The 21,309-nt window shown below is 35.7% G+C and overlaps 1 protein-coding gene across 1 annotated transcript; it reads left to right on the top strand.

The window, feature by feature from the left end:
- The first annotated feature begins 18,027 nt into the window (after positions 1-18,027).
- On the top strand, positions 18,028-19,776 carry LOC122280082 (spermidine hydroxycinnamoyl transferase-like). The gene has a single exon (XM_043091039.1). It carries the CDS (start codon positions 18,163-18,165, stop codon positions 19,537-19,539), a length of 1,377 nt encoding a protein of 458 aa, XP_042946973.1. The 5' UTR covers positions 18,028-18,162; the 3' UTR covers positions 19,540-19,776.
- The last annotated feature ends 1,533 nt before the right edge of the window (positions 19,777-21,309 follow it).

Here is a 21,309-nt window from a genome sequence, read left to right on the forward strand (position 1 = left end):
TGCAATTGTAAATACTATATTAAAAACTTACTTGATGTCCAGCGTCATTTTGATGGAGAAATAATTGCAATAGTTATAATAATAATTTTCTATCTTTTGCTAGCAACTTGCAAAAATGAGTAGAAAAGCTTTACGGCAACATCTACTTACTTTCTCAATCGCAACACCAATTTACATGTGTGGCTCTCCACCATAAATAAACCAAGCTTTTCTTTTCCACCCTTTCACATCTTTTTAGGTGGTGTTGTTTGAGCGTGAGAAATGTATAGTGTTTCAACCGGCCTTCAACGCATCTTTTCTTTTATACTCTGCACTTTTTCAAGATATAAAAATATAAGATAGAAAAATATAATAATATAAGAGAAGAGAAGTCATAATGGGCGGCTTCTTCCAGCAACCCATTTTTGGCTTTTATGCCAAGTTCCTTTTCTGCCATAGATTCACAAAAATCAATATTTTCGGCATGTCTTTTGGCTGTGCGGGCATTTTCTTCCATTTTCTTTCCCATCCTGCGCTTTTTCAAAATATAATAGTACAAGAGAAATAGATAGTCTTAGTGGGATGGTGGTACATGCTAGAGGGGGCCCATGTATATATTATTATATTATATACTTTTCATTAGAGCAGGTAAGAGGAGCGGAGTTTTGTATAAAATAGACCATTGACCCAAGTAGGCCCCGCTTGCAACCCACCCACCTACCTTTCACAGTTCCCACTCACCTACCATTCACAGCCATGATTGACAAGCCTCTGGATCTCGAATGGACGAAACAAATATCATGAAACTAGTAATTTCATGCTTTATAATCTGCTCATCAAAAAGCAAGCCATCTGCATCTACACATCAAAAAGTTAAAAAGGGTATTAAACGAGAATTACACTGTGATTACTGCAGATCACAGCAACATGTTAATCTGGTGTATGTCCCATCCATGTTCATGCTGCAGACTCTGCTCGTGGAAGTTGCTCCCTGGCGCACTGTTGCAACTAACAGTCCTCTTTGCACTCCATCAGGCTTAATAGCAATGAAAGTGCGCTCTAGTCCTGCAGCACGTGCCTTCTGCTCCTGGAGCATGTAAGCTGAAAATAAAAAATCGAAACAAGTGTGTATAGGAGGCACTTGTTGGATGGTTTTGGTCCGGATTTCGGTGGTCCGAGGTCGCACAAGCTCAGATCTAGGATGCTCGGAAGGGGATGAGATTCACAGCCATATAGAACGAGTTCGGGGAGATAAAGCTTAAGATATTCAGAGAGAAAGAGAAATGGGCAGCTTGCACCATGCCTCCTTTTTCTTCATAAGCTTAAAGAGGTTCCCGTTGTACTTCTCTGCCACCTCGTATACTCTTTCTCTCTTCCGCATAATCCACGAACGATATCGGGCTCGCGTGATCGAATCTCCCCTCCGTTCAGACCAAGAAGCTTATCATAGAACTGAAATTGTTTCCCAAACATGAGCTCAACATCATCGACGGTCAAGATTATGCTCCCCAACCCAAGAGGTTATTTTTGGAGCCGAGATCGGGTTGGTGATTGGTCTCCGCCATCCAAAATTAAGTTGTCGGAGAACTCGGCATGAGATTTTATTTTGGGAGCTCAGGACTCGGAGGTTATGTTACGGACTCGGAAACTCAAAACTCGAATCATGCGTGTTCAAGGTCTAATAGGTGAGGATCTACAGGATCCCCGTGTTCAAGGTCTGGGACATGAGGATCTACATGATCCCCAGCACCTGTTGAGTTCTGTCGATGATCGTCCCGATCCTTTGCTTAGCCACGCAACTGGAATATGAAATCATCTTCGATCTACAGGCTCCCGCAGGACACTCTCCACCATATCTTCTCGAGTCGTTCACTCCGTCAGATCATGATTTGCCGATCGGTTTTGGTCATCTGAGAAAGAAGGAAAAACTCAACAGGAGACGAAGGAAGAAGATGAAGTTTTTGGAGAGAGAAGGAAGACGATGAGAATCGTGCTGATAACGTGTTATGAACTCAATGAAAAATGAGAGAGTTTCAAGAGATTGAGAGAGCGAGAGAGGAGATTCTCTTATTGATTTGTTATCAAACTTATATATTTCTTAAAGGATTCAACGATATATATAGGAGTACAAAGGGGATTATGCTTTTGACGGCTAGCTCACTATACTAGCACTATGCACTATACATTTAACGGCTAGCACTATGTATTTGACGACTAGCTAAATGTGGTCATATAATTCAAGATAGTTTATAACACCGTCATCTTTCCGTTACTTTCTAGAGATTTTTACTTTCGCATACTACAGTATAATGGGAGAGAGACGAATATATTTTGATTTTAAGCATCAGTAGGGTACTTGAAAATGACAGTAAGTACAACAATATCTTGATTTTGCAGACCAATGTACAACAAATGACCATCAGTACAAAATGGAAAACGATTTTAAGCATAATATTTTGATAATATTTATTTGATAAATATATCAAATATATTAAAGTAATATATTTTAATAAACAAATTTCGGGTGTAAACATTTTAAGTACAGACTCCGTAAATAAATTCTAAGCACAAAATTATTTTAATAAACATTTTAAGCACATACGGTATAAACAAAGTTTCAATTTTATTAAATTAATTTATTTTAATAAAAATATTGTCATCTTATAATATTATAATGAAACATATTATAAAAAATCATATTTAAGTAAGTAATTTATTAATTAATATTATTGTTTATAAATAAAACAAAATCATTGCAAATATTATACAATAATTAATAAGATCTACATCTATCAAATTTCTAAAACATTAAAACTATTTCATCTTTTTTCTTAATTTAAACACATAAAATTTTTAAAAATGATCTAAATTCAATAATCTGATTATTACTTATAAACACATCTCTAAATCTAAACGATCATAAAGTGGCAACATCGAGAATGGAAATTAGCGAGTGTTTTGGGCTGGAAATTCGAGAAGATGAGGGGTCTTTGAATGGAGGGCATGGGCTAGGCTGTTGACTAGGCGGCCGCAGCATCGAAAGTAACATGCTGTTGACATCCCGCCCGGATTGGTTACGTGAATGCCTCTTTTTTTTTTTTAAACGTAAATGCTTAATAGTAAAAAAATGAATTAAGTTAAATAAATTATTATAAAATTAATAATAATTTTATTTAAAAATTTGAAAAAATTGTATTAGTTAAAATTTAAAAAATATATATATAATGATTAATTTACAATGAAATAAATAAGATAAAAACTTAAAATAAATTTTTTTTATTCGAACGATATTTAAAAATAAAATTATGAGATATTTTAAGATATTTCCAACTTGTCTTATCATATTACTTGATAGGTTGCTCATTCGGGCAAGATTTTTTCTCAACTTGGTCCAAAATTTGGATAATCCAAGCCGATATCTGCATAAAAAAATTTAGGTACACCCAATCTAAATTCAGTTTTAAACTTGGAACTCGGTTTTCGTTTAATGTTTTGACATTTTTTTTCAAATTTTTTTGCGTTTCTTTCATGTGTTTGGTTGATGTGGAAATGTGGTTAAAAAAACGAGGCTCATGAGGGGCTGTCAAGGAATTTGCTCTTGTTTTATTCATTTTTCACAGTTTCTCCCTTCTACTGGTCGTCTAATTTTTTCCTTAATTTTTAGTAAGGGTTTGGGATGCACCAAAAGAGAAAGGAAAAGAACAAAAAGTCTATAAGTTGAAAGAAAACATTATATGTTAGGCTTGGTTTGCTCCTTCACTATACTTCTGCTTGCGTTGGAATGAAGATTTTCTATTTATAGGAAAAAAAAAAACAAAAAGAGGTCATTGAAATGCTTGGCTTAGTTGAGTGCAGGTATGAATTGATTGATTTAGATTTATAAATATGAACCTTTTTAGCTTCGATTGATTAAAAAAAAGGTACAAGAAATTTGAACTTTTAAAATCGATTTTCATCCAAGTTTTGCCCCGGATCTGACCTAGGCTAACCCGGGCCGACCCGGCTATACTCAAATTCATAGGCCAGAATCCAGATTAACAATATTACTGTGACGTCCCCGACTCTAACGTATGGAAATACGGAAATCGTAATATCGGAATGATGATAATATGGGTCACACACTCCAAACGACACGCTAAGTGTGTGCACATGCAAAAAATATACAGCAAAAATGGTAGTAGATTAATAAAAGAAGTCAACTAAGTACTAGAATTTTAAATATATGACTACCAAAATAAAAGGATTTCATAAAACTATATAGTTATCCGTGACAATAAGGTAAAAAGCCAAATACATAGACAAAAGATAAACAAATCCCATGATCCAAAAAGCGACTACGTCACTTCCTCTAGGCTCAACATCTTCCTTTACAACAAAATCTATGATTCCATAAAACGAAACCGTAGGAAAGAATACCACGTGAGATTATGAGGTTCAGCAAGTAACTAACCAAACAACCAAAAATATAAAAACATATTTAAACAACCAACATGAATGCATGCACATGCTAAAATATGCATGAGAACAAAAGCCATCATTTTTTTTAAATGACCATTTTTTCAACGCATGCCAAAAATCTCATTTGACCCAAATAGCCATTAAATACCATATGCCATTTTTCTAAAAAATGGCCCAAACATAAATCCATCATTTTTTCATAAAATGGTCTTCATATCCATTTAATCATAAACCGTCATTTTTTCAGAAAATACCCAACGTATCTATTCGTTCCGTCATTGTAGGCAGGATTAACAGGCATGACTTACCACCATCCTTACCGCATGTACCGTAGGTGGGAATCACAGGCAGAACTCTACCACCATCCATACAATTCCTTTTCCTTTCTTCCATAATTTTCAATCCATTCAATGCACATGTATCCAAAATCCTTTCTTAACACGAAAACTCAATTTTCATTCATAACACATGAAAATGCATGCATTAGTGTAATGAATGTCATGACACAATGCACAACAGATAAAAATAACCAATCATAGCTCAACTCCACAAATATTTCCATCCTCCAATCAGATAAAAAATCCAAACTTCTCAGACTCAAGGCCCGGCACAACCAAATAGACACTAACAAATATGTTATTGTAAAAATATATTTAAATCTTAAGAAATTCTTTGAAAAATTATATACAACGATGAAATAAAATTTTGGAGGATCAAATGTTGTGCTAACGGTGGTAGTGTAATGACAGAACAGTATTTTCAAATCAAGATCGTGGGTCTCAAAATGGAAGATTTTGAATAGGAACTAAAGAGAGCTTGGGCTGGCCATGGATGATCTAAGGGAGGTTGAAGAAGCTAAATGTTGTGGCTAGTGCCGTGTGTGGCATCGTGGGCAATGATTGGAGGCCAAAAGGTGTAATTCGGAGTAAGAGCTAATGAGGCTTTGAGGGGGATGGATCGGGGCTAATGATAGTTGGGTTAGGTGGCTGGGGGTCACCATTGGTTGGGCGAAGAGTTGGCGGCGAACAGAGGTGCCACGACGGCATTAGGGCTTAAGGGAGTCGTGGCTTGAAGAGGGGCGTGGAGGTAGGTGACAGCGTGGTTGGGGCTAGGAATGGAGAGGGTTGCTCGTCGACGTGAGGGGAAGAGAATGGGCTAGGCAATGAGGAATGACGGAGGCGCACAGCGGGGCTGGGAGAGGAAAACCAAAAGCATAGGGAAAGAAAGGGGACAGGATGTCGCGTGCAGGAAGGAAGCAAGGGAGGAAAGAAAAGAAGGAAAAGAAAGAAGAAAAGGAGAAAGGGAAAAAAGAAAAATGAAGGAAAAAAAAATGAGATCTAGTATTTTCAACTCAGGGTCTTAAAATTGATTCAACAAAAATGATTTCAAAACGACAATTTAAATAAAATAATTTAAATGCAGTGACTAAGTAAAATAAAATAATAAAATCTAATAATAAACTAATTTAAAATAAAGAGCATTTTAAATAATGAACAATAATTATTAACAATAAACTACATTGAATTAAATTACACAGTTAGAAATCGTAAAAAATTACTATGCAAATCATCTAAAATTTAAAACGAAAAGGATAATAATTATAATAAATAAAATAATTATTTAATTAAAATACATGAAAAATATATAGTATCACAACTACGACTTGGGACTTTAGACTAAATCCAAGTCATGTTTGTAATTTTAAAATTTTTGCATTTACATTCTTATAACTATAAAACAGGAGCAATTTCTCTTTCAATTATTTTAGACCTACTTACCAAAGTTTTCTTTAGCCGAAAATCTTTAATTTAATAGTATAATTTAATATAAAAATAGTATAATTTAATATAATATGTTAAATTATAAGTTATTTTTATTATAAATAAATTAAACTTATTGTACAAAATTATGCTAATTTATAAATTTAATTTTAAAAAATATCCTTTTATAACGGTTTATTCAAATTTCGACCTAGACATTCGTGCCAACAAAGAATATACAATTATGACATGCAATAATAATAGGAAATGATAAATTACTACTCCATTACTATTTATTTACTATTTTTTTATTTAATTTTTTTTATAATTTTTTATTTTACTTGATGATTAAGAAAGTGGATAGTAGTCAAGTTATATATTTTTTTAATTTTTTTTAATAATTAAGGATGTTAAAAAATCCTTAAAAAAATAAAAAAAATTTAAAATACACATAAATAATAGATAAGTAATAAATGGGTAATAACCCTATTATACCCATAATAATAAGGTATACAAAAGCAATCTACCCTCCCAAGCACCTACTGCAATTATTAAAAGGTCAGCAACTTAATAAATTTCAACAAGGACATGAACGGCAAGGCAAGCATCACATTCACAAGAATAATGATAGTTTTATCATTATTTTATCATTTTTTTATTATTTTTTAATTTTTAAAAAAATTTTCTTTTACTTAATAATCAAGTAAGTGACTATCACTAAAATTATATATTTTTAAAATTTTTTTTAATGACTAAAGATGTTAAAAAAATATTTAAAAAAATGATAAAAAATAAATATACTATAAATAATAAAATAATGATAAAAAATAATAAGTGTATCATTACCCATCCACAAACTGCCTGGTGCCTACCACGTCCACAAATTATGATACACAATAATAGTGCAATGCTACATACCACCGGGGCGTAACCCCACCGCGTCCCCGTGACTAACGTGGCAACTGCCACGTCAGCTGGAAAAAAAAAAGAGAAAAAAAAAAAGAAAGAGAAAAAGGCTGAAGAAAGCAGAGAACGCGGGAGGAATATTTTTGAGGTGATTTTGAAGAGAAGCGGGTAGAGGCCAAACCGGAAGCTCCCATCGCCGAACCGGAAGCTCCCATCGCTGACGAGCTGAACCCTTCATTCCTCTGTGCAGTCATCTGTATTTGTGAGTAAGTAAGAGAACAGTGAAGAAAACTGTGCAAGATCTGAAAACCCCAAGCAGAGACGTTGCCGAGGAGCTAGAACTGGTTTTTGGCTTGTTGTTTCATTTGCATTTGTGGGTAAGAGAACGGTTTTAACTGGTTTTTAGTTGTTGTTAAACATTTTCTGGTTTGTTTATTTGTTCTCCTGTGTTAAACTTTGTTTTTATTTGTTTTTGGGCATTTTCTATTGCTTAGTAGTGGGTTTTTTTTGGTATTTTCAGTAGCTTGGGTTTATTTTTTTGGTACTTGTGTTTGATTCAGGAAGGAGAAAGCTCATTCAGTAAACTGCACTTTAACCGGGGATGTATCTAGCATTATTGTTAGACTTTTCCTTAAAATTTGTAATGAATTTGAGGGTCACGGAGGTTTGAGGCTCTGTGATTAATTTGTAACGTTTTTTTTTTCAAGTTCTAGAAATTCTTGAGACGAAAAGTATCTTTTTAATATAAAAATTTTGGTCCTAAAAGATATAAATTGTTATAGTGAGGGACTACTTCCTTCTGAGTTGAGGACTTTGATTGAATGAGATTGTAGATATCAAAAAAGGAAATTGCTATTTGAACTCCAAGCAAGCCATGCACCTTGAATGACCTCTTAAGACTCTTGCTAGTGCCCAGCTCCTTTGCGAATAATAGATTATTATATGGTTGAGTATCTTATCTAGGTCTAGACTTATGATTAATTTCATTAATTATGGTAGTGTTTGGTTATGATAAATTTTGAGCATTTTTTTTAGAGTGGGTTATGATAAATTTTGAGCATTGGTAAGACTGGCGAGTTAAGACTGGGAGAGCTGGGGTTTGTTTGGATTTCAATTCATTTCATATACATATGTGTATTTGCATGTACATGCATGTTCTGGAATAGTACATATGTACATGAATTGACGATGTCCATTAATTATCATTGGCCTCCATATTCAGTGGAACACGCTTACATTATTATGAGTAAAAAGGAAATCCTCATAATCTCGCAAGCTGACACTTAGGCCCACTTCTTCATTGTTCAAGTTCATGACATCAATAATGAGAATGGTCATATTCGAATTGAAATCAAAGTAGAGCAAAAATTAGAATAATTTTATTTGGCCCTTAGTACTTAACGCGTATTAATTAGTTAAGATGGTTTTGATTTGGCCCCTAGTAATTATGAAGAATCTAAGCAAGTACAAATCAGCTAAATAGCATTCAAAGTTCATTTGATTAAATGCCTTTAAATAGCATTCAAAGTTCATATTTATGTTGAATTACTTAATCCTAGTTGTAGTTCTATTATATTTTCCCAGCATAGGAAACGACAAAGAACAGCCAACTACATGTCCATCATCTAGCTCAAATCCTCTATCGGAGGTATGTATGTTATATAATTGTGCACTTCAATAACATTGGTACTGTTGATATTTCTTGTTTGAAAATATATCAATAACTTTATCTAATAATGTTAGGCCATACCATCAACCACGCAAAACATTCTACCTTACATGGCTGGTTACTTTGGACCAGTGCCTACGTGGTCACCAACTTTTCTACCATATCCGGCTGGTAACCAATATCCAATCAACATACAGGTAGTGATAACTTGTAGCGGATTTTTTTTTAATAAGTTGTCTTTTTTGCAACTATTACAAAAATAAGGTGCCTTAATTGCAGCAGTTTAATTGATGAGCTTTTATAATTTGTTGCAGAATTCTGGTTACGGATTTCAAGGAATCATGGAACCTCTAACTCCTATCAGCAATACAAGCTCTGCCACGAGCAAGATAGTTGGTTCAGAACTCGATAATAGAGCTGATGGTGGGGAATCTAAAGCGCCTTGTGGATCTCCTATAGTTGAACAGCGTACTGAGGAACGACCAAATCATACGGAATCTAATAGTGGTAGTCCCTTGAAATCTCAAAATGTCGAAGTGGTTGATGATGATACGATTGAGGAGCCAAAGTCAGGAATGGAGTTTAATTCCCTTGAAGAGCTATTATGTTATTATAAGGAATACGGTAAAAAATGCGGGTTTGGGGTGATGACAAAATGGACTGATAGGGAAGAAAATGACTCTGTTAGATACGTCACTCTTTGTTGTGCCCGAGGTGGGAAGGCCCGAAATAGGACGTTGAATGTTACCAAGCCACGTCCAACAGGAAAGACAGAATGTAAGGCAAGGATTAATGCCTTAAAGCAAGATGGAGTGCTGAGGCTGACGACAGTACATAATATCCATAACCATGGCCTCAGTCCGAAGAAATCCCGCTTCTTTTGATGTAATAGAGAAGTTAGTGATGTCGTAAAAAGGGTCTTAGATACCAATGATTTGGCTGGCATCCGAGCTAGTAAGAGTTACGGATCTCTCGTTGTTGGAGCGGGTGGATTCGAGAATCTCTCATTTCTCAAAAAGGATTGTCGCAATTATATTGACAAGGCAAGACATTTACGACTTGGCGCAGGCGGTGTTGGAGCGCTTCGACAGTATTTCTTACAGATGTAATATAAAAATCCTGGATTTTTTTCAATGATGGACATAGATGATGACGGGAGGTTAAAGAACGTCTTTTGGTCAGACCCCCGTAGTAAAGCAGCGTACTAATATTTCGGCGATGTGGTGACATTCGACACCACATACCTAACAAATTGATATGGGATGCCCTTTACACCATTTGTTGGTGTAAACCACCATGGGCAGTCAATTCTGTTGGGAGCCGACTTGATTTCTAGTGAGGATACCAAGACATTTGTGTGGTTATTCAAGACATGGTTGCAATGCATGGATGGTATCGCTCCGAAAGCAATTATCACTGATCAAGATAGAGCGATGAAAAATGCAATCGCTCTTGTCTTTCCAAATATCCGGCACAGATTGTCTTTGGCATATACTGAAGAAAGTTCCAGAGAAACTTGGCCCATATGGTTCCTACAAAACTGGGATGAAAAGTACCTTGATGAAATGTGTATATGACATCCAACGTGTTGATGAGTTTGAGAAGTGTTGGGATGAGTTGATTACCACTTACAACTTGCATGAGAATGCGTGGTTGCAGAGCCTATACGTTGAGCGTGAACATTGGGTACCGGCATATTTGAAGGAGTGTTTTTGGGCTGGAATGAGTACAATGCAGCGAAGAGAGAGCATAAATGCATTTTTTGACGGTTATGTACATTCTAGGACAAGCTTAAAGGAGTTTGTAGACCAATTTGATAACGCGTTGAAAAAGAAGATTGAGAAAGAAAATCTCGCAGACTTCCAGTCATTTAATGTCACAATCCCCCTCATACCTCGATCTCCAATTGAAAAGAGGTTCCAAGAGTTGTACACGATTGCGAAGTTCAAAGAATTTCAGCAGCAAGTCAACGGCATCATTGAATTGAATCCGAAGTTACATAAAAGTGATGGTGTATATATGGTTGAGGATGAAGTAGCTTTGGAGGAGTTCACTAAGTTGGTTCGGCATTTTGTGGACTTTAGTGAGGATGATGCAGTTGCAAAGTGCTCTTGTGGTTTATTTGAGATGAGGGGGATATTGTGTCGGCACATCTTGGCTGTATTCAGGTGTAACGATATTAAACATTTGCCGGAAATATACATTTTAGATCGATGGAGGAAGGATATTAAAAGGCGATACACATTAATCCACAGTAGCTATGATGAAGGGGACCAACGGCCAGATGCTAATAGATATTCAAGTCTTTTAAGTATTTGTTATCACATGATTACTCATGCTGCTGGTTCGAGAAAGCATACTGAGGATGCGAGAAGTAAGTTATATGCCATGATTGAGCTGTATCGGGCCAATGAAGAACCCCCATCTTTCACTCAAATTGGTTCTAATGTGGATCCTTCGGCAAATGACACTACGGTCGGGTGTTCTGGGGAAGTACACAGTCCACGTGTTGTGCGAGGCAAAGGCAGACCTCCATCTCTAAGAAGAGCATCTAAGATGGAGATAGACATGAGGAAAGCAAAAGTAAAGACAAAGAAAGCACCGGTAAAGGGAAAGCGGAAAGAGGTACCATACTTTTATGTATATTTTTTGTTAATTAGCGAGATGGAGGAGATACTCAGGTCATGGAGAAAGGAGATACACCTGTTGCAGAAGTATGTAGGAGTTTATTTGGCACTTCTGAGATTGATCTCTCCAATGTTGGAGACATGCAGGTATATTAATAAGTTTATATTTATTAATAAGTTCATTGATTTGGTTGTATACTTACCATTGATTTCCAGCAAGCTATTCCGGGTGTGGGTATAGACATTACTGGAACACAGTCCCAAGAAATCGTGATGCAGAGTCAAGAAAGCGTAAGTGGATTTGTGCCCTTTATCCTCGACGTTAATACTAATATTTATTAGTAATATTAATATTTTGGTTTATTATTTACAGATGCAAGTTGGGTTGATGGATCACAATTGGATTTGTTTGGGTTGGGCAGATCACAACGGTTGGAATGATGGGATTGTTATTTGCATTGATCAAGTGGTTGTGAATATTTATTAGTATTGAATGTATTCCGAACATTGGATGTGTACTTGTGGATTTTGTATATTTTCTCTATTTGAGGCACTAAGGTTGTTGATCTTTTCCAATGAAATTGTTGCATGGCTCATATGCTGAATGAGAGTTTAGTTTATGTGCTGAATGAGTTTATTTAGTTTATAATGTTTAGTTTCGAAGGCTGAATGAGTTTAGTTTATAACGGAATAGGCCCCTAGTTTTTGCTAATTATTTATGATTGAATGAGAGATCAATCATGGTAGAAGCAGTGTAGATACCTTAATTTTCTACATGTGCTTCTTTTACTTGGAACTAATATTTCTCTTAGTGTTGCTCTGTCCAGTTGGATATATAGTATCCAAGTGTTGGTTTATGTGTTTCCAGCGTGTTGAGAATTGATAATAGTGTGTTTCTAGCAGGTATTCGGACTCCCATTTTCTATATATATATATATATATATATATGTGTGTGTGTGTGTAGACGTAGACTTCCAGAAAAATGCACATTTAAACATCTCCAATTGTGCACTTTTATTTGAGGTACACCTGCTAGGTATTCGGACGCCCAGCTGGAATCATGGTGCTGTCCAACAACAATTTGGTCTATAACCGATAGACCAAATTGCTGCTAGAAAAGAGAAGCACCTGGAATCATGCTAATAGACCAATTCCACAAGGATATTATCCAAAAAAATATTTCATCAGCCTTCCAAAAATAACATCTCAACTAACTATAATTTCCATCACATTAATCCACAAGAAATAATTACTAAGAAACAACACTATTTTCCAATCAAGTTTCTTCCATCAATTTCATATAACCAAGCATTTGGGCAGAAACAAGATGAGCTTTTACTTCAATTACATTCATCTCCATCTCAATTAGATAACTAGGATAATATTCCACAAAATACAAAGAACTAGTTAACAACAATCCCAAATTCACTTATAGTTAGCTAGGTAAAATGCATGTACAAGTACAAGACAACAATAAATCCAAAATAGCGTGCACAATCCCTTTCTTCTAGCTTCTTGTGCGTTAAGCACCAACTCCTTATTCGTAACCTCGTCGCGTTTATTGGACAGCACCATGCTTACCCTCTCGAGGCGATCCACTATCTTACGGAGCTCAATCTCCCTCTTTTCCAGCATCTCAAGTATCTTCTCTACTTCTTTCTCATTCTTTAACAGTTCATCAATTCTTGCTTAAACTTGTAGCTCAATCACTTCATTACCATCCAACCACTTGAAAAACTTACAATATGGTAAGCTCTGCTCAGAAATATTTCATGCATTTATTAATAACAGGAACTGTACATTATATTAATGCATATACAGTTGCAAAATATTTTAGGCAACAAATAATGTAGTTACCTGGGTATTATACTTTGAACATCCTAAGAAGGGTCTTCTAGGATTTTTTGTAGTAGTTGACCATTTCAATGTGGTTTCCAGCTCGCAGAAGCACACTTCTTTTCACAAACTACGTTTGGGAAAAGATGATGAAGATATTGATGATGTGGATTTTGACATTCTAAGATGAACCCCCATAAAACAATTGGATAACAGTTGAATAATGATGGAATAATTGGTGAAGAGCAGCAAGTTTTGACAATTTAATGAAGAGCAGCAAGTTTAGAAAGTATTCTGTTTAGTATAATTAGTTTTTAACTTTCAAATTCCATGAATGAAGGGAAGTTAGTGAAATATTACTCTGAAACACATAAACCAACAGTCCCGAGAGAATTGATACTTATAAAATAATTAAAAGAATCTGTGTCTTGGTACTTATAAAAAGCCCAACAGTCCCGAGAGAATTGATGTTTTCTTATGTACAGAAAATGCAAACCAACTTAAAGAATGGAGCTCATTAACTGAAGCAAATACTTCAAAGAAGAGAAGGAGAAGGTGAAAGACAGAGTGTCTAAGAAGCAACTGGGTGTGGTTAATGAGGTGATCATTTTAGATTTTGTATACACCATATTCATTGTATTGATGACACGTAAAAGATATGAATCCCAAAGGAAAGCATTATTGTCGTTTGATGCAAAAGGGTTTTAAAAAGTTCACAACTTTGTCCACTTCTCAATACGGGAACAAAGGAACTAATTTGGTCAAGGTTTAACGGGCTTAAAAGGTTGGTGGGGCTCAATAAAGGATGTCTAATTTTCAAATAAACAAGGATGAAAGAATTCAATCCAAATATTTAATTCTTAAGGAGCAGATAATTACAAAACCTCAGAAAGCAAAAAAGATGGTATGGAAAGCAAGAGACAAAATTGCAATGGGTTCATTTTTCCTGAGTGGTCATGGTTTTTAAAAAGGCTTCTAATCCCAAGTTTTCAATGTGGCTAAATAAAAAATAAAACTCCACAATAATTTTAAACAACTGTTGACAGAATTATCTTCTTCTCTCCCAAGTTTAGAACTATATTTATGTTTTACAACTTCCTTATACCCAAGTTTAGAACCATTTTCTTGTTATTCTAAATAATTATTTTCCTTGTATTTCTTAAACCAGAAATTTAACGCCCTACCAATCAGAAAAAACTAGCATTCAAAGTTCAATTTGAAAAAACCTAGCCAATGAAAATTTTATCTTTCTACCAAAGCTTCAATTTGGTATATCGTTATGTCATAATACTACACACTACACTGAAATACGCCATAGCATTTCTTCTACCAAGACAACACTACTTTGAAATTATGTGCAACCGAAGAAAAACCATGGATTGATTCATACTAGGACCAAGAAAAAACATTTGAATGCACATAAGCGAAACATTCATCAAATAAAGATCTGTATCTAAACAGAAAAGGGCTAAAAAAAAAACACTATTGTCTAACTTCATGAGAATCCATCCACACCGATCCAAATAGCACCAAGTACATTCATAGCAATATCCGACCATCCAATTCCAAGAGCAACAATAGAGAAATATTCAAATCAAGGATTGCAAACTAAATGCAAGCTTTAGTTGTAGCGTATATATGGAAAAGTCTAAACTCGAAAATGGGTATAGAAGGTAACAAGGCAATAAGAATATAAAGAAACGAAATAAACCTAAATTCCTTCGGTCTTCCCACAGCTTATCTACTGCCCATGCAGCTCGCGGTGGTTGTTTCGTTCTGGAATGGGTTGTTTCTCAAGCAAGTGCAGAATGGGTTCCCCTAATCTTTGAGTTAGGGTTCGTCTGGGTTTCAGCTTGGAGGTTAGGGTTAGGGTTCGGGTGGGTTAGAATGGGATGAGTTAGGGTTAATCCTGGAGCTTGAGGGTTCGGCTGGGTTATGGTGGGATGAGAGGAACTGGTTAGGGTTCGTGTGAGGGTGCCGACAGGCTTCAGCGAAGAGAGAGATGAGGGGAACGAGATTGGAGAGAGACGAGCAAAAGGCTGAACACGGGAGTCAATCCTTTCAATTATCCTCTAAGCTAAAAACGGCGTCGTTGGATTTAGTTGCCACGTAGGCAACGGGGACGTAGCCCGGGGACGCAATAATAATAGGGTACACCAGTCAGTACCGAGCTGTACGTAACTACGTATGGCTACCTCTCAACCTCACTTTGCCCACATTAATTATGGAAAAACCAGCGCCTTAATAAATTTCAACAGGGACATAAACGACAGCACCACGTCCACGAAGCACCTACCACATCCACAAGTTAAAAGTATTAAATATTTAGTTAATATTATAAAATTATTATAAATACCTGTACCGGTCGGTAGCGATACGGTATTTAAAATAATGATTAGTATCGGTTATTATAATTTTGATTTGATGATTTGATCAAGTTCTTTGTTTGTTTCCATAAAATTGCTAGTTGATGAGAAAATAATAGATAAAATATTAACTACTTTTATGATATCATTGTTGGAATCTCCTTAATTTTTTAGGACTTGGGTTAATTTACTATATTAAAATAAAATAATGTAGTTAATTATATTATTAAAGTTTACGAAAAATATATAAAAATAACTATATATAGAATTTTTATATTTTTTTTAACTCTTTCCATTGTTGAATAATTAAAAAGAAAAATTAAATCTACAATATCCATGTATATACTAGATGGAGGCCACATGGATGGTTACTAGCTAGGCTTTCCATGATAGTATTGCCTTGCTAGCTACAAAATGCTCCAATATATATATAAATATATATTTATATATAAAAGTTTGAGATTTCGTCCGAATATATCAAATTCTCATCTTAATAAGGTTGGAATAGGCAAGTTAACAGTTAAAAAAAAAACAATTTCCTTAAATAAGGGTACTGCTAATTTGCCCGTTTCTTTTAAGGCTAACGGAAGAAAATTATTATCTTAGTCAGATAGTTCCAATTTAATATTTATAAAATAAATAGATAAATATCTTGCAATTTTGAAGTATACTATCTACCAATGATTAAGATAAAATAATCGTAAAAGATTCCTATAGTTAGTTCAGACAAATAAGATACAACACACTTCACTTTACTACGACTTTTAATCGCAATGTGATAGTTTCTTTATTAGATTATTTTAAAACTGCTTCAAGTAGCTTCCTTTAGTGGAAAATAGGCGAGAGCTATTTTTTGACTCCAAATCCATTTTTTTCTTTTTTTATTTTATTAGTATTGTACTTGTTTATTTTAATATGATTGTTGGACACTCTTAATTTATTAAATCTTGTATTATATAATTTTTAATTTATCTATAAACTTACTTAGAAAAAAAAAAGTACACAACTACCGATAGTCTGCCTCCACCAACCATTTACTACCCACACATTAATTAGGTAAATAATTTGGAAAATGATAGATCCATTATTCCCAACTAAAGCGGTAAGAGTAGGGCGACGTAATCGTGTTTTCCAAAAATGAACGGCACCAACTAGGGTGCTGCCACCAACCACTGCCCCCAGTAAATGCCTGAATAATTTTGATGAGAAAAGAAGAATAATGTTAGGACCACCGCTGTTCTTTTTTAGTAAGATTATGAATTTTTTTTAAAAAAATTTAAAAATATTAAATATATATATAAATTATTAAAGTCGAGCTGTAGCATCTTCCCCAAAAGAAAGGGCAGCATGACAACGACGAAGCTTCATGACAGCCACACACCCGGAATGCATGCATCGCAGAATCTTTTCAGAGATATAATGACCACTCATCATTGGCCATCGAAAGCGCTATTTAAGAGGGAAAAAAGATATATAAATTATTAAAGTCGAGCTGTAGCATCTTCCCCGAAAGAAGGTGCAGCATGACAACCACGAAGCTTCATGACAGCCACACACCCGGAATGCATGTACGTACGTAGCACATGCGTCGCAGAATCTTTTCAGAGATATAATTGAGAAAGCTCTATTTAAAAGGGAAAATATATATATATAAATTCATATATATATAACACTCTTTACAATATTTTTTATAATATAAAATATAAAATAAGAATATTTTTAAAAAATAAATTTATTTTTATATGATATTTTATAATAATATTTTTTATTTTAAAACATGATTATAGAATATGTTATAAAAAAATATTATGTATTTATCATTTTTCATATGAAAATAGTGAGATCTTTAATTGATTTTTAGAAGAATGAGTTCCAAATATCTACATCATTTTCATTACTCTCAATTTAATTCAATACTTTTTGCAACGACTAAATTGTAGTCGCAAATAGTTTATACCTTAATCGTAATTATCTATTATATTGTGATTTTCGATGAGTCTTGGACTTGAAAAATTAAAAATTTATATTATTGTGATAGCTAACCGTCAGAAAAAGTGGACAACTGTTCGGAGCTTGCCTCCTGTTGCAACAGGAAGTCTTCTGTTCTAAAATTCAATGGCTACTGTGTTGAAGATATTGCATCAACTATAATTTTAAAAAATAAAATCAATTATTTACTTATTAAATATGCTAATAATTAAAAAAATTATCTATTTATCTATTAAACATAATAACTAATATTAAAGATATTTATATTTTTTGTTTTTTAATATTTATAATAAATAAAAACACAATAATTGTGAGAACATCCTTCATATTGGTCTATTTTTAATAAAAGAATACGGCTCTCCAGATTAAGGCTACAGTTTATACTGCACCTAATTTATGAGTAGTTGCCAACACTATACGCAAAGATTGAATACGACCTGCAGTGAGGCCCACTAATCCTGCACCTCTTATCCCAAACGTCGGTGAACTTATCTTATCACCAATATACAGCCTACATGTAGTACTGAGAAAATTGCAGAAAAACACAGACGTAGAATATTTTTCAAAACATAATGGTTTACGTCAAGTCTACTTCCTCCATCATTCCGAGCAGGCCTACCCCGGGTGGCGTATTACGGTTATCTGAGTGTGACCAACGAATGCAATGGACTCATATACCGCTCATCTTTATTTACAAAGCCTCCGGCGACAACAACGAGAAAACAAAAACAGTAGAGACTTTGAAAGACTCCCTAAGTCGTGTATTGGTTCCCTATTATCCACTAGCTGGTCGACTAAACTGGATTCATGGTGGCCGACTGGAACTGCATTGCAATGCCAAGGGAGTGCTGTTACTGGAAGCTTATTCAGAAGCAAAACTTGATGAACTTGGCGACTTTGCACCAATGAAGGCAATCGAAGATCTGGTCCCTAAGGTTGATTATGGTAGCCCGATTGAGGACTGGCCCTTGCTGCTAGTGCAAGTCACAAGGTTTAGTTGCGGTGGTCTCTGTGTTGCAACAGTCATGTCCCACACAATGGTTGATGGATGGTCTGCAGCTAAATTCTTCAATGCATGGGCCAAGTTGGCTCGAGGAGATGAATTGGAGGAGAATGAGATGCCTTTTCATGATCGCACCATATTACAATCTCTCGAACCCCTTGTGCCTCCACGCTTTGAGCATATAGAGTTCACCAAACCACCACTCCGATTGGGACACACTGATGCCAAAGAAGAGAAGAAGAAAGAAACTTCTGTCGCCATATTGAAAGTCACCAAAGAGCAAGTCGACGGACTAAGGAAGAAAGCCAATGAGACCCCATGTCAGGACGTGGTCATGGTGTCGACGCGACCATATTCTCGATATGAAGCTATTGCCAGCCACTTATGGAGGTGTATATGCAAGGCGCGAGCAAACGATAGCTCTCAACCAACAAGAGTTACCTTGGTGATTGATTTTCGCAGCCGCTTGAAGCCGTCTCTTCCCCCAGGATACTTTGGAAACACAGTTCTTCAGACCGTAACATCGAAATGTGTCCATGGTGACCTCTTGGCCAAACCACTTAGTTATGCCGCTGGAAAAATAAGGGAAGCCATCGAGCGTATGACAGATGAGTATATAAGGTCTGCTCTTGATTTTATAGCTAGCCAGAAGGATGTGGGTGCTTTGAGGTGTGGCTTGCACAATGGTGCATACACCAATCCACCTAATTATTTAGGAAATCCCAACGCTTCTATTCTAAGTTGGATCAATTTGCCATTTAATGATGTGGATTATGGGTGGGGAAAGCCAATATACGTTGGTCCAGCATTATTAAATGATGATGATGGCAAGACGTACATCATGTCAAGTCCAACTGCGGATGGATCTCTAATCATAGCACTCCGTTTGCAAACAGAATGCATGAATTCTTTTAAGAAGTTCTTCTATGAGGACATGCCATGGTAGTGGACCATAAAAATCGAGCTACTTAGTAATGAAATAGCAGTTTTTATCTGTAGAATAAATTTGGGTAAAGGTGGCAGACTATGGATTGTCACCAATTAAGGGAAGATGTACTTTGCTTGCTATTTTTATTTTGATTTTAGTTTCCTTGTTTATTTTCATGAGCTTGTCAGTTGATAAAGTGATGGATATCAACTACTTTGGGATATATATGATTGGATTGAATTAATTTCCTTTTTAGTTTTGTTATAAATATTTTCATTTCGTCAAATGAATATGAATTTTTTTATGAATTACATAAGCTGTATGTAAGTCGTTATATGGGTTGGCGCTAGCTAGAACTTAATATTACTTAAATAAATGGTTTTATTTATAGAATAAGACGGCCTTATGTAGGTAGGGGTAGGGTATATATGTACATTTCTTAAGGGAAGTTATAGTTAGTTATCAAGTTCTTTGTCTGATATTCTCTTTGAGTATTAATGACGTTTCTCTTTTAAGTGAGTATAGTCTCCTCTCAAGTCAGCTCTCGAGCAAAACCGAAGGTGGAGTTTTTTTTCAGTGTTACAGTTCAGTTTTCTTAAGTGGAAACCTTCTAAAGTTTCGTCATGCATGGGGGAGAGAGTCACAGAGCTGAAGATCTAGAGGATCTATGGAGAAATTTAAAGTCAACAGAAGAGGAGGAGGAGGTGCTAGAAGTGGAGGGCAGCGGGAATGAAGACATACGTCGGAAAGGTGAAATGAGTCTGATAGGGAGGGTTTGCTCTGACCGAGTGATAGGGAAGGACTTGATAAATAATACCATGGCAAGGATATGGAGGATTAGCAAGAAGGCTTCCTTCCAACAAGTCAACAAAAATACCTATGTTATTACTTTTGGAACACATGCAGATTTACACAGAATATGGAAGGTAAACCATGTTTTTTGACAACGCTTTGTTTCTTCTTACGCACTACGACGAAATTATGAAACCGGGAAATATAGATTTCGACAATGAAGTTTTCTGGATGCAAGTCCATTATCTACCTTTGAGCTGCATGTCGGAGGAATCAGGCAATCAAATAGGAAATTCGGTGGGAAAGGTTGTAGAATTTGACGTGGAGGAGGATGGCACTGGATGGGGCAAGTGTTTACGGGTTAAGGTGGATTTAAAACTTAGAAAGCAGATTGCCAGGGGCCGATTCATTAACGTCCAAGGTACTAAACATTGGGTCCACTTCCGGTATGAAATGTTACCAAGGATTTGTTTCCAATGCGGCTGGATCCTTCATGATGAATAGGGGTGTCAAGCAAATAAAGGAATACAGAGAGATGATGACTCTGATGGCAAGTCACAGTTCGGACCATGGCTTCAGGCTGAGATTGCTCCTAGACGGTGGTCTGGTCATTCGCATTTCCCAACTGGAGAGAGGGCAAAGAAAAAAAGGAACAATGACGGTTGGGGAAGGGAGGAAATACCAGAAGGAAGTGTTGCAAAAGGGTGGCCGGCGGAGGGGTTGGACAAAGGACATGTGAGCTCTGTTCCCCCTCAAGCACAGAAACCTATGGAAACTATGAGGGGTGACAAGGTAGATACTAGCTGTCAGGGTCAGAAGATGGCAAATCTTGAGGAAGGTAGAGACATGATGGAAGCTAATCTTCTTACTACCCTGAAAGGAAAAGAATTGTACAATGTTGGGCGAGACAGTTTTAGGTAGGAAGATGAAAGGGAAACTGAAGGTAACTCTGGGCCAGGAGAAGATATTGGGCTTTATGGTACTCTGGGCCGTCAC

Source organism: Carya illinoinensis, chromosome 10 (assembly GCF_018687715.1).
Source record: "Carya illinoinensis cultivar Pawnee chromosome 10, C.illinoinensisPawnee_v1, whole genome shotgun sequence".
NCBI lineage: Eukaryota > Viridiplantae > Streptophyta > Magnoliopsida > Fagales > Juglandaceae > Carya > Carya illinoinensis.